Source organism: Mustela erminea, chromosome 12 (genome assembly GCF_009829155.1).
Source record: "Mustela erminea isolate mMusErm1 chromosome 12, mMusErm1.Pri, whole genome shotgun sequence".
Taxonomy (NCBI): domain Eukaryota; kingdom Metazoa; phylum Chordata; class Mammalia; order Carnivora; family Mustelidae; genus Mustela; species Mustela erminea.
This window is the reverse complement of record NC_045625.1, coordinates 23157399-23169868: the sequence shown is the minus strand read 5'-3', so window position 1 is coordinate 23169868 and position 12470 is coordinate 23157399. Positions and strand designations below refer to the sequence as shown.

Sequence of the window (12470 nt, the reverse complement as noted above, 5' to 3'; positions counted from 1 at the left end):
ACACGCCAAGCCCTTCGCGCAGGCCTGGCCCAGGGCAAGCAGCCAGAAAGTATTGGCCACTGTTACTACTTTTATCAATGGATTTCTACTCACTGATGTCTGCACCATCATGGCACGCTGGTCTCTCATTTTCCGGACAATATCCAGTGGGTAAACAGGCAGGTTTCTCTCAATGAGGCACATGGCTGTTTCCATGGTGACCAGCACACCCGTGCGCCCTATTCCAGCACTGGGGGACAGAAGCAGAGACTTGGGATTTGCTCACGCAGTGTTTCTGTGAGGCCCAGCTTAACTCCCAGCCAGTTCCCACGTTTACTCAGACAGAGCCTTCCTCCCCTGACCTTCAGGAATACGAAACGCACATTCAGGGCGTGCTCTTGAACGGGCTGAGCACGGCTCTTCTCGTATATTCTGAGGCCAGGGGCTTCAACACCCGTGAAGAGAAACCCAGCTTTAAGTGCAAGCTGTACCCCACTCTCATTCACGTCTATTGTGAAGGTCAGAGGCTCAAGGACAGACGGAAAGCTGAGGGTGCAGCTTTCTTTTTCTGGTCTACATTCAGGACCTTATTCATAAAATTCCAAATCTTTTGAAACAGCGTAGAAGTAAAGCAGAGGCGTCTTGTAAAGGCGTCTGGTCTCGTGGGATTTAGAGTGCTCTTTGCCAACTTTCTCCAGGTCTTTCCCTCTGGGGTGTTCGTGGGAACACAAACAGCACTGAAGGGCCACCGTACCTGCAGTGAACTAACACAGGTTCACCGTCCACGCGCAGGGACCGCACAGAGTTGACGAACTCCAGAAAGTCTGAGGAGTCATCGGGAACGCCGTGGTCGGGCCACGCGACATACTGGAGGTGCGTCACAGTGTGCTCCTCCCCGGTCTGTGGAAGAGGCAGGGTGGCCTTGGTGAGTCCATCCAGAAGGTGGGCAGGGGGACCCCAGCCTCAGTTATGGTGGTCCTGTCTCTGGCTGTCCTTCCGCCCGCCATGCACAGCCCTGCCGAGGCCCCAGGAAAGCCCCACTCAGCAGGGCTACCCTCCCACGCATGCACCCATCCTCTGGGACACGGCTCAGGCCACAACCCTGCCCCCACCCCCCCAGGCCAGGTTCCTTCCCCACTTCTGCCCTCTGCGATTCCTTCCCTTTTGCTCTGATGGTCCTTGCCATTAGGGCCACAAATGGGCTTTTTCTTTCTTTCGGGGAGCAAAATACACGTACCATGAGCTTACCACTTTAAGCACTAGGTGTACAGCTCAGTGGGATTACCTACTTCCCGGTGTGGTGCAGCCATCACCACTAGCCTTTCGCAGAAGTTGTTCATCTTCCGGAGCTGCAGCTCCGGACCCGGGAAGCACGAACTCTTCATGCCCCCGCCCCCCAGCCAAGCACTCCCTGTCTCTCGGATTTGGACTCCTGCACTACTCCGTCAGCTACACAGTACTTTCCTCTTGTGACTGGCTGATCTGACCTAGTAGAATGTCTTCAAGGGTCATCCTTGCTGTAACATGCATCAGCCTGTTTGAAAGGCTGTGAAAGGCTGAATAGTATTTCCATTGTATAAACGGACCATATCTTGTTTCTCCATGTATCTGTCCATGGACACTCGGACGTTCCCACCTGCGGGCTACGGTGAGCAGTGGTGCTATGAACAAGGGTGTTGGTTCTTTCACAAGTCGGCCTGTGCACTGGCTGAGAGGCTCACCAGGGGAAAATGGAGAACAGACCTGGAGGCACCAGCTCCTGGTGGTCCACCAGGACCATGGTGGATACTGCTGTAGAACCTGCCTCTAAGCTGTGCCCTCCCCGCCACCCCCATTCCCTGCAGGGGGCGCGGCTCACCTCAGTGTTGGTGACCAGCATTTCCCGGAACACGTAAGCAATGGTGCAGTCCTCTGACTGACATCGGATGTGAAAGTTGCCATGTTCCATGACATCGGGAGGATCAGGCCAGTACTGGTGACACTTGGTCTGCAAGGGAACCGCTGGGTGTGAACTAACCTCTGCTATGGGGCTGGTGCTCAGGACGAGTCACCTGGACGGACGGGGGTGGGGGCATCCGGCCAGAGCCTGCGCACTCCCACCAGGTACTCTGAGAGCGGCTGGTAGCGGGCAGCCTCAGGCAGAGCTCATCAGCTCTGTCTGTTCCCTGAGGGCAGGAGAGGAGCCTCCCCTCCGCTCCTGGAGAGTGGGACAGGAGTGGGCCTGCCAGGGGCCAGGCCACAGCTCTCCACGCGGCCTGGGGCTGCAGCCCGGAGGTTGAGTACAGAGCCCAGCCTCCTCATCACCAGGGTCCGCTTGCTGGAAGAACAGGAGAGGCCTCAGACATGGTGCCTCGACACAGGAACAACCTCTCTTCCTCATCCTCCCCTAACCCCGCATCAAGCCCGCTCCGGGGCCTCGGGCCCCTTCTCTGCTCTCCATACCCCCACCCACCCACGCTCCTTCACCATCCGTCCCCTACCCACTCGAGTAGAAGGCCTCAAGGCACAGCGGCTAAGAGCACACAGCGGGAAGTCAGAAGTCTACTGGACTCATTTTCTCCTCTCCCGGTTAGCCTTATGACTTTGAACCTGCCTCTCAACCTCTTGGGATTATCACCGTTTTCACTGGATAGACTGGGACAGCACCTGCTTCCCTGATGGTGGCAGAGGCTGGAGGTAATGGTGGGCAGTGCCAGGCTCACTGTGGGGGCTCAGGTTACCATGGTTGCTATGAGCCCCCCCCCATCAACTTCAGTTAGGGTGATCAGAAATTCCACAGAAATCCCAGCGAAAGAAGGCCCCAAAAAGAGACGAACATCCCTCCCTGTACATTCAAGCAGAATCCCCTAGTCCCTCAGAGGCTTTTGTCCACAACTCACAGAGCTGACACACTCCCCAGATGGCCAAGGTAGAACCCTAGCCTCAGAGGCATTAAGCGACTTGCCCAAGGTCATAGAGCCGCTGTGGTTCCCCTCAAGCTCACCGAGAGCCCACGGCCTCTCCCTGTTTTGGATCCTCCCTTTAAAATCCTGATGCCGGCCCACAGCTGTCTTAGCTCCTGCCTCCAGCTTCAAAGCAAAACTCAGGGCCAAGCTGTCCATCCCATCACAGTGCCATCAACTTCTGACTCATTCAATTTTTTTTCCCTCTCTAAGCCTATAGTTGCAACATCTTACATAAAACTTATATTTGTGTACAGCTAAAAGGGGCTATAAACCGACAGATGCACGTGATCTGTCTAGAACAGCTTTTCTATTCTTATTTGCAAACGTCACAGCGAGTATTTGAAATTAAAGCGTGTGGTCGAAAGCTGGCGTTAAGAATTTACTTGGAAACCTTAAATATGGGTGTTTGGGTTAATGGCCATTTCCCAACTTCCCTTAGACAGGAAGGGGCCGCCATCCCCAGAACTCAGGGCAGAGTCAACCCCTCTCTGGTCTACACCTGCCTCATCGTCTCAGGGTGTCAGGGAACATCTCAAGAAGACGACACGGACCGTGAGCCGAACTGGGTACTCAGAGGCTCCTCGGCCCCTCCCGGTCCTCGAAATGTGGGTTCCGCTTGCCTTTCCAGCTCCCAGGGGCTGCTTGGAGGACACAGCCTAAAGGCAGCAATGTGCTGCTGAAAACACCTATCCTAACTGAGCCCAGTTAGGGTCTCTATAAACTTTGAAGATTTGATGGGAAGGTGCAAGGATCCACTAGTCTTGCCGCTACCCAAGACAAGCCTTGTAAGGTGCCTTGGCTTCCTGAAACTGCCACCCACCAAGCCACAGCAGTCTGCACCTTTCTTCAGTTTCTCCCTGCCCCCTGCAACCTGCGTGCGGGCCTGGGACTCCTGCCTGACTTCAGATCACAGCCGGGCAGCTCCTGGGAGGGGTCTCTGCTACAGACGCCCAGGCGTCCTGCCCACAGGACCGCTGAAGCGAAAGGCTGTCTGAAGGGATCGGCCCATACAAAGCACAGCCGCAGATACTCTATTTCCAGAGACTCCCAGTGAAGCTGACGAGAACCAGACTCTACGCCTTGATCAAATTTAGGTTTTAGGTCTGTTTGGATCACAAAGCAGTGAGGGTGTAGCAGAAAGAGCAAGGGGTCTGTGAAAACCGAGTTTCAATCCTGGTTTATAGAAAGCTCCACTAACCAACGGTGTGATCCTGGGTGAGTTATTACACTTCTCGAGCCTCAGTGTCTGCATTCCTGCGGGCTGTGGGGGTGAGGGCAGTAACCACTAAAGCCTACTAGCTATTGCTCAGGGGACACCCAGCACGAAACGGTACTTTTTTTTTTTTTTTTAAAGATTTTATTTATTTATTTGACAGAGAGAGATCACAAGTAGGCAGAGAGGCAGGCAGAGAGAGAGAGGAGGAAGCAGGCTCCCTGCTGAGCAGAGAGCCCAATGCGGGACTCGATCCCAGGACCCTGAGATCATGACCCGAGCTGAAGGCAGCGGCTTAACCCACTGAGCCACCAAGGCACCCCGAAATGGTACTTTGTATGGACATTAGCTTGGCCTCAAAAAAACCCTATCAGAGAGGTATTACGGGTCTATTTTGCATATGAATAAACTGAGTTTTTTGAGTGTGAATCTACTGCAGATCACACGTAGTAGAAGTGGCACCTACATAGATGTGAAAAATAATTTTTCACCCAGAGAAAGCATCCCTGATGGAAGGTGCAGGAGAATGCTTTTTCAATAGAAAAGTGATACCCCTATAGGTCTTTTTCCTCTAAGAGGAAACCTGTGAACCTGAAGGGAGACTATTGCTAAGACTAAGAGAAACATTTTGGGGGGGAATGAAACAAGGCAGGAATCGAAGTGATGCTGCCACAGGAGAACCTCACAGGCCGGAAGAGGTGCTCGAGGAGACCCCGCACGTGGACACACCTGCTGGGCACAGCCGTGATCGGGGACTCTGGCCAGACGCCGTCTGCGGGGAGGCCCACCCTGCTAGATGCACAGTAGAGGAGAAAGCAAACTGGGCATGCCGCAAAGCTCAACTCTCAGAATAGGGAAGGGGAGAAGCTGCTGGCTTGGAGACAACCCGTAGGCAGGGTGAAGAACAGATAAGGGACCTCGGGGATAAAGGGCGTGGGTCAGCTGAGCGTTCCTAACAGGAGAGGGAGGAAACATGTGGCCTGGATTTTTACAAGAACAGGTTTTCAACAATGGGTGCACAGGAGGGTAAGTCCCCAGGGCCTGAGATAGCGAAGGCAACAGCAGCTCGGGAGAAGGGGCCGGCTGGGATGGGCTCCGTCAGGAAGACCGCTGGGAAACAAAGAAGGCCCGTGGGGCACAGGGAGACCTCGGAGGAGCTCAGGTTCTGAGCAGATGCCGACAAAAGGCGGGGAAGTGGGATGTCACCAGGATAGAGCAGGAGGGGCAGGGCCCATAAGAGTGGGCAGAGGAAGCAGGGCCTCTGGGATGGAAGAAAGAGCCTTTCTGTCTGGGCTGGAATGAACAGGACAAGGGAAAAGGGGCTGTTTTCCAGGGCAGATCATCTGTCACTCGCCAGGCCTGCTGCAGCTCAAGAATGACCTCAGGGCTGGGAAGGGCATTGCCAATGTTAAAGGGGAAAGAGAAGCCCAACCCAGGGAGGTCACCATGTCCAGCTGCCTTGAAAGACCTTGTGACATGGGGGAATGGCACCGCTATGAATACTCTGAAAGAAGCTTCCTGGCACCGAGAAGTCACAGAATAAGAGGCAAGCATAGCACAGGTTTCAAATGGGGAGCCTGGCAGGCTGTGGAAAAAGAAAAGGTGACAAAGGTGATGTTAGTCATCTACAAAATAGCAGAAATGGCCCAGAGCAGGGCCTGCAGAGTGTGGGAGCTGCTGGTACAATCAGGGGATTCAATAACATGGAAATGCATTTTTTAAAAAAAAATTTATTTATGTATTCTTAGAGAGAGCACCCACTCGAGTAGTGGGAAGCGGCAATGGGAGAGGGAGAGAGAATCTTAAAAAAGGCTCCATGCTCTCTGTAGAGCCTGATACGGGGCTTGATCTCATGATCCTGAGATCACGACCTGAGCTGAAACCAAGAGTTGGACACTTTAACCGACAGAGCCACCCAGGCTTCCCAGGCAAATTTTTTCATATGTGCCAAGGACAATCTGAATTGGGTTGAGGATGGCTTTAACAACCCTTCCTTACTACATTAACTCCCTTTTCATGAGAGACAGAGAAAGCATGTGTGCACACATTCATCTGCGCCAGGCTTTGGGTCCAGAGGCTGCAAGGTGAGGCAATGTGTATGTTCTATGGTGAGCATGCAAGCGCGCGCGCACACACACCCACACCCACACCCATATATATCTATATATAGATATAGATATAGATATAGATATAGATATAGATATAGGTATGTAAGTAGGGTCCATGCCCAGAGTGGAGTCCAACATAGGGCGTGAACTCAGAACCCTGAGATCAAGACCTGAGCTGAGATCAAGAATCAGACGTTTAAACAACTAAGCCACCAGGTGCCCCATGGTCTTTGTATTTTCATGTATACCTTCTCTTTATGGCATGTGATATTTGATTTCCATTTAAGGTATATCTTTTAAAATAAATTTATTAAAGGAAAAAAAGATAAGTCAATTTAAAGAAAAAATAATACTGTAGTAAAATAAATTCAGTCTAGTCCCAGCAATAATTGTTAAGGTGGTCCCCAGCTACCACTGTCAGCTGATGTTTACATCATATTGTGTGCCAAGCACCCTTCAAAGAAACCCACCGATATTAACCCCCGACAATCCCACAAGACAGGCACTATTATTATTCCATTCTACCAGAGGTTTTGTAACTTTCCAAAGTCACACATGTAGGAAATCATAGAGCCAGGATCTGAATCTGAGTCTGCCTAATCTTCCCCACCACAGCCCAGAACAAGAGGGTTGTGAGGGCTCCAGAAAAAGAGAGAGTGCGGGACTGTGAGTCAGCCAGGGTTCCCTAAGTTCAAAGAAAAAAGGGTCTAGGTCACTTCATTTCCTATTCAAAACAAAATCAGAAAGTGACAAAAAAATAAAACAAAATATAAACAAACGAACAAAAAAAACAGACAAAACTGAGACCTGTGGACAAGGAGATGAGTTGATGCCCTGTGATTTCAGGAAAGCCTTGGACAGTCTCTCAGGGTAATGGGGTAAGACAAGGGAGAGAAAAGCAGGAGCCGGGAGCTGGGAGGTGTACAGCTGCTGTCCCAAGGGTGCCCTCAATGCATCTGACTCACGGCATTCTAGAAGGAGGTTTCTACTGCCTTTTGAGGACCTTCACATTTTTTAACAGTGACTTACATGACAAGAAGAGATTCTGATCAAAACTGTGGCACGGCAAGAAGCTAAGAGTGACAGCCGACACAAGGAGCAAGAGAAGGGAAGCCCAGAAAGCCATAGGGAGCACGTGACAGGCCAGATCTATGGCCGAATCCAGCCCGTGACGATGACACATAAAACAGTGCTAACATCTGCTGGACACTTGCCACATGCAGTTCTCTAAGCTTTTTACATACAACGTCTCCGACTTTACAACCCGTCCAAGATGGGCACGACAACCGCCTCCACTTCATATATGGAGAAGCTGAGGGCAGAGAGCTGAAGTAACTTGCTCAGGGGGAATCACGCTGTGAACCCAGACTGTCTGGCTCTAGGACCTGCGACATTCTGTAGGTGTAGCTTTCAAGAGTCAAGCACAGAGTACGGAACAGGGCAACTGGCCCGAGAGTGACACCAAGACAGAGACCAGACGCTTTCTGCGGGTCACAGGATTGCTGGAAGCCGAGATTATAGGCTTTTACAAAGTCTGAGGTTATTTTCAGATACCTAAAAGGCCAGTGCCTAGGAGAGAGGGGTAACTTATTCTGTGTCTTCCCAGTGGGAGAAGCAGGTGGGGTGGAGGTTCAAAGGCTGTTGGATTTCAGCGAGTGGTAAGGAGGAATTTTTTTTTTTTTTTTAAACTGGAGCTGAACACCCATGGGATGGACCCTGGAGGTGTTTTTGCAGAAGTGGGGAGCCCACTACTTTGGAGAACACACAGAAGTCCTTTGCAATCCATCGGGCTCTGCAGAATTAGTTAGGAATTCTCATTTTGCTGTTTCAGGCGAGAGTGTAGACTGTTCTCAAACATACTATTCGTTCTAATCTGCACATTCTGATTTTCGGCGTGGATCAATTTGGTATTCTGAGTGATGGACCAGGGAGGGAGGCCTGGGAGGGAGCAGCACACGAATCATTCAAAGCAGGTGGCTCAAAGTTAATTTATATCTGCATAAATGTTTCCTAATGAAGGTATCTTGCCATAGCACAGGTTAGAGAATACGCAACCCAGGTATCCCTTGCTCAGTGACTTCTGTTCTATAACCAGTGAAATGCTCCTCTGGAAAATGCACCCCACTAAGCCCAGTGTGCTGCCTGTCACTCTCCTAATCAAGACCTTCTTCCCTTTTTTGCATCGGGTTTTGCTGCATCACAAGCAAGGCAGACAGAGGTTGTAATTTCACTACTTATTATGGTCACTGTGGCACACCACCGCTCTGCTCAGGACCGGCACTTGTCCTGCGTGGCTGAGGCTACAGTCAACACGGGGGTTCGGGGGCAGGTGAAGGGAGCCAAGGGGAATGGCCTTCTGCTGGTTATGATGGATTGGAGACAGGGGCGGGAGGGGCTGTCTGATTCTCGTGAGCTCTGGGAGGGCCAGGGAGTGGGCAGGAGTGCTGAGCCGCCCGTCAGTCGAGGTGTCTATCAGTAGCTCTCAAAAGGAGACCTATGGGTCACACAGGGGTTGGACCAGGGGGCGTTAAAGATCCTTTCCAGGTCTGAGGTTCATGTTCCACAGAGCATGGCGTGACATGCCTGCGTGTGAATTGGAAATCAAGCCACTTACCCGCCCTCGCTCGGTGAGAGTCGTCAACATGACAATGAGTGATAACTTCTGATCCCAGACGACTTGCCAAAATTGTGCACAGGTGTGTGGCAGGGGACCCTGAGCAGCAATGTACTTGTTCACAAGGTTAGCAGCAGGAATTTCCATCTGGCAAGAGACGGTTCAGGCGTTAGTACCCGTCGCCGTGACAAGGTGGACGCGGAACTGGATCTTAAACTCTTCTAGTTGGTGCCTGACATCACACCAGAATATCCCGCCAATTTACAGCCAACAAGGAAAATCAAAGAAAACCCTACTTTAAAAAAATCCTTGAAACACACTGAACAATGCCACTAGCATTAACTACGTAGGGTAAAGCCGTACGACACGTGGTAGGCGATAATCAGAAACGTACCTACAAGATGGCAGAAGAGTCTCAATGACTTTTACTGCCAGATCCTAAATATAATCAATGCTGGCCATCTGTATATTCAGCAACACATACCAGTCCTCGTGCCCAAATCTTTCCCCACGCAAGGCTTTCTATCAAGATCCACAGACTTTTCTCTGACGCACAGACCACATGGCTTATCCCCCCACAAATGCTATGCTTTGCTTTCTGCAGGGCTGCCAACGTCGTGTCATTGAGCTGACCAATCCTTTCCCCCACCCAGCCTTACGATGTATCAACAAATAAAAATTGCATGTATTTAAGGTGTACAACAGGATGGTGTGATACATGCATATGTTGAGGAATGATCACCACAGTCAAGTTCATGACTTGCTTCATCCATCACTTCACACATCACTTCACACAGTTACCACTTGAGTTCATGAACGTTAAATGCCAAAATGTTTTCAGCTGTCCTCAGTGTCCCTCCCCCACCTGCCCTGCTCACACTTCTTCCCTCTGAACGGAGTCATTTCTATGAACAACATTCAGAACCTGATGAGCTCTGAAGTGACACTGGGATTCACTCATTCTTAGATGGGAAGGCAAAGAGAGGCGCCTAATTCATGGTTTGGTTGATGCTTGGGTTAATGGCTTCTCCAACCCCGGTCTGAGTTCCCTCATATCCTCACGGTCAAGGAGACTGGATGGTGTGACCTGGCTGACCCCACCAATTCTGATGCTCTGCTCTTAAGACACAAGAAAGGGTGAGGTGAGGTGCAATGAGTTCCAAGATGTTTTAGAATAAATGGAACCACTGATAGGACCCATTTTTATTAGGCAGTTCTTGATATTTTGCTATTAACTTGAAAGCTTGAGAAATTCATCTGTTCATTTAGATCAGGGGTTGGCAAACTGTGGCCAGAGGGCCAAATCTGACAGCCACTTTGCAAGCTAACAGTGTTTTGTTTTGTTTTTTAAGATTTTATTTATTTATTTGAGAGACAGAGAGCATGCATGAGAGAGCACAAGTAGGGGGAGCAGCAGGAGCAGGGGGAGAAGCAGACTCCCCATTGAGTAGGGAGCCCAAGGCAGGGCTTGATCCTAGGACCCTGGGATCCTGACCTGATCTGAAGGCAGATGCTTGACTGACTGAGCCACCCAGGCACCCCATGATTTTTTTTTTTTTTTTTTTAAGATTTTGTTTATTTAGAGAGCATGAGCAGGGGGAGGGAGTAGAGGGAGAGGGCCAGAGAATCTCAAGCAGACGCATGCGGGTGCAGAGCCGGAGTCGGGGCTCAGTGGCATGACCCTGAAGCTCAGGACCTGAACTGTAATCGAGAAACAGATGCTGAATGGACTGACCCACACAGGTAACCTGCAAGCTAAGAGTGTTTTAAAACTATTTCTACATGGTTGCATTTTATTTTATTTATATATTTTTAAAATATTTTATTTATTTATTTGCCAGAGAGAGAGAGAGAGCACAGGCAGACAGAGTGGCAGGCTGAGGCAGAGGGAGAATCAGGCTCCTTGCTGAGCAAGGAGCCCGAAGTGGGACTTAATCCCAGGACCATGGGATCACGACCTGAGCCGAAGGCAGCCACTTAACCAACTGAGCCACCCAGGCGTCCCTACATGGTGGCATTTTAAATGGTTGTGTAAGTACCTAAGTAATATCCTCCATTTTGCCTCAGCCTACAAAGATCGAAACGTTTATCACCTGGCCCTCTACAGAAAAAGCATGCTAACCCCTGGTTTAAATGACGACAATGAGGTTCAGAGAGGCCAAGTAAGCTGTCCAAGATGCGTCTGCAGAGTGAAGTGCATGTTTTTCCCACAACATGTGAAATCTGTTATCTTTTCTTTCTGAATTATATGCACAAGTGGTTTTCTTCCCCTTATTTTTAGGTGGGATGTACAGTAATAACATGTGGGGGAGGGGAACACAGAAAGTTACAAGCATACCACTGGCAAGAAAAAAAAAATCAAAACAACCAAAAAAAAAAAAAAAAACCCACAAAAATGTCAGCAGTTGAGGACAGAAGGCATGTGCACGATGGGAGTCAGAGACAGGGAGTCCGAGTTTTGGTCTCACCTTCTGTTAGCTTTGTGACTTTTCAAATTATTTAATCTCTCTGAACCTTAGTTTTGTCCTCTGTAAAGTGAGACTATTGTGCCTTCCCTCAGGGGCTGCTGAGGTGCTGAATGAGGGGGCGAACGGGGAAGCACTCTGTCCACCGCAAAGCACCACGCATGCCACGATCATGCTTGGGACAGTGATCAATGTGCTCTTAGTATCCAGATTCTTGACTTACGTTCACATAACTCGCATTAATATAATCTTCATTTCCCTGCAATAAGACCCGGGTGGTGTCGTCTGCAGGGAGAAAAAAAAAATTTACCGATTATCCGGAACGTTATTTGGATCATGCCAAGGAAACCAGAGTTCAGTCCCCCAGCCCATCTGCAGCTCTCGCCTCATTAGCATAAACACTATTCCCCAACTGTTCCCAGTCTGACATGGCGGCAATAAAGACGGTGGTGTTTACAGACACACTGAAAATCGTTCCAGAATACCAGACAATCTGTTTTAAAAAGAGAAACATTATCTCAGCGAATTGGGGGAGGGCGGGCAGGGGAGGGAGGCGTTCACCCCCGATACTCACAAGGCAGCACATCTTTGTATCGGTTTTTGTCCAAATTTTGAGGCAGCTTTGCAAAGGTGATGGCCAGACCGGGCTTCTTTCTGTAGAGTTGCTATATAAGGAATACAGAAGTGAGGGGAAAACAAAAAACAAAAAACCAGCGTTGCAAAAAACAGCTAGGGAGGGAGTGTGGAAACATACTTGAACAATAGTCAACCATGCCCGGCACTTAGGGGCTATATCATTTATTTTTTGAAAGAGCGAGCAAGCAGGGAGGGGCAGAGGGAGAGAGAGAGAGAGAGAGAGAGAAAGAGCGAGTATCTCAAACAGACTCCCCACCTACTGCAGAGCCTGAAGTAGGGCTTAATCTTACGACCCTGACATCATGACCTGAGCCAAAACCATGAGTCAGATGCAAAACCAACTGAGACACCCAGGTGCCCCTAGGTGCTGTATTTTAAAAGAAAACTCTTCCTAATAAGAAATTTTAGACTCCTATGAGAAACTGACTACATTCACTTTTTTTCTTTTTCTTTTTTCTTAACATGAGGATCTTTGGGAGAAAGGAAGTCACAGGCAGGGTTCTGAATCAG

The 12470-nt window shown here is 49.9% G+C and overlaps 1 protein-coding gene across 5 annotated transcripts in view; it reads right to left on the bottom strand.

The window, feature by feature from the left end:
• Positions 1 to 12470, bottom strand: part of PTPN3 (protein tyrosine phosphatase non-receptor type 3) — a 116577-nt gene that overhangs the window by 7620 nt on the left and 96487 nt on the right. For all 5 annotated transcript variants that reach the window (XM_032308938.1, XM_032308937.1, XM_032308939.1 and 2 more), the window contains 6 exons: positions 11899 to 11989; positions 11548 to 11609; positions 8860 to 9006; positions 1838 to 1966; positions 734 to 879; positions 94 to 229 (listed from right to left, as the gene is read on the bottom strand). In XM_032308938.1, coding sequence (XP_032164829.1) covers positions 94 to 229; positions 734 to 879; positions 1838 to 1966; positions 8860 to 9006; positions 11548 to 11609; positions 11899 to 11989 — 711 coding nt within the window. The remainder of the gene's footprint in view (positions 1 to 93; positions 230 to 733; positions 880 to 1837; positions 1967 to 8859; positions 9007 to 11547; positions 11610 to 11898; positions 11990 to 12470) is intronic.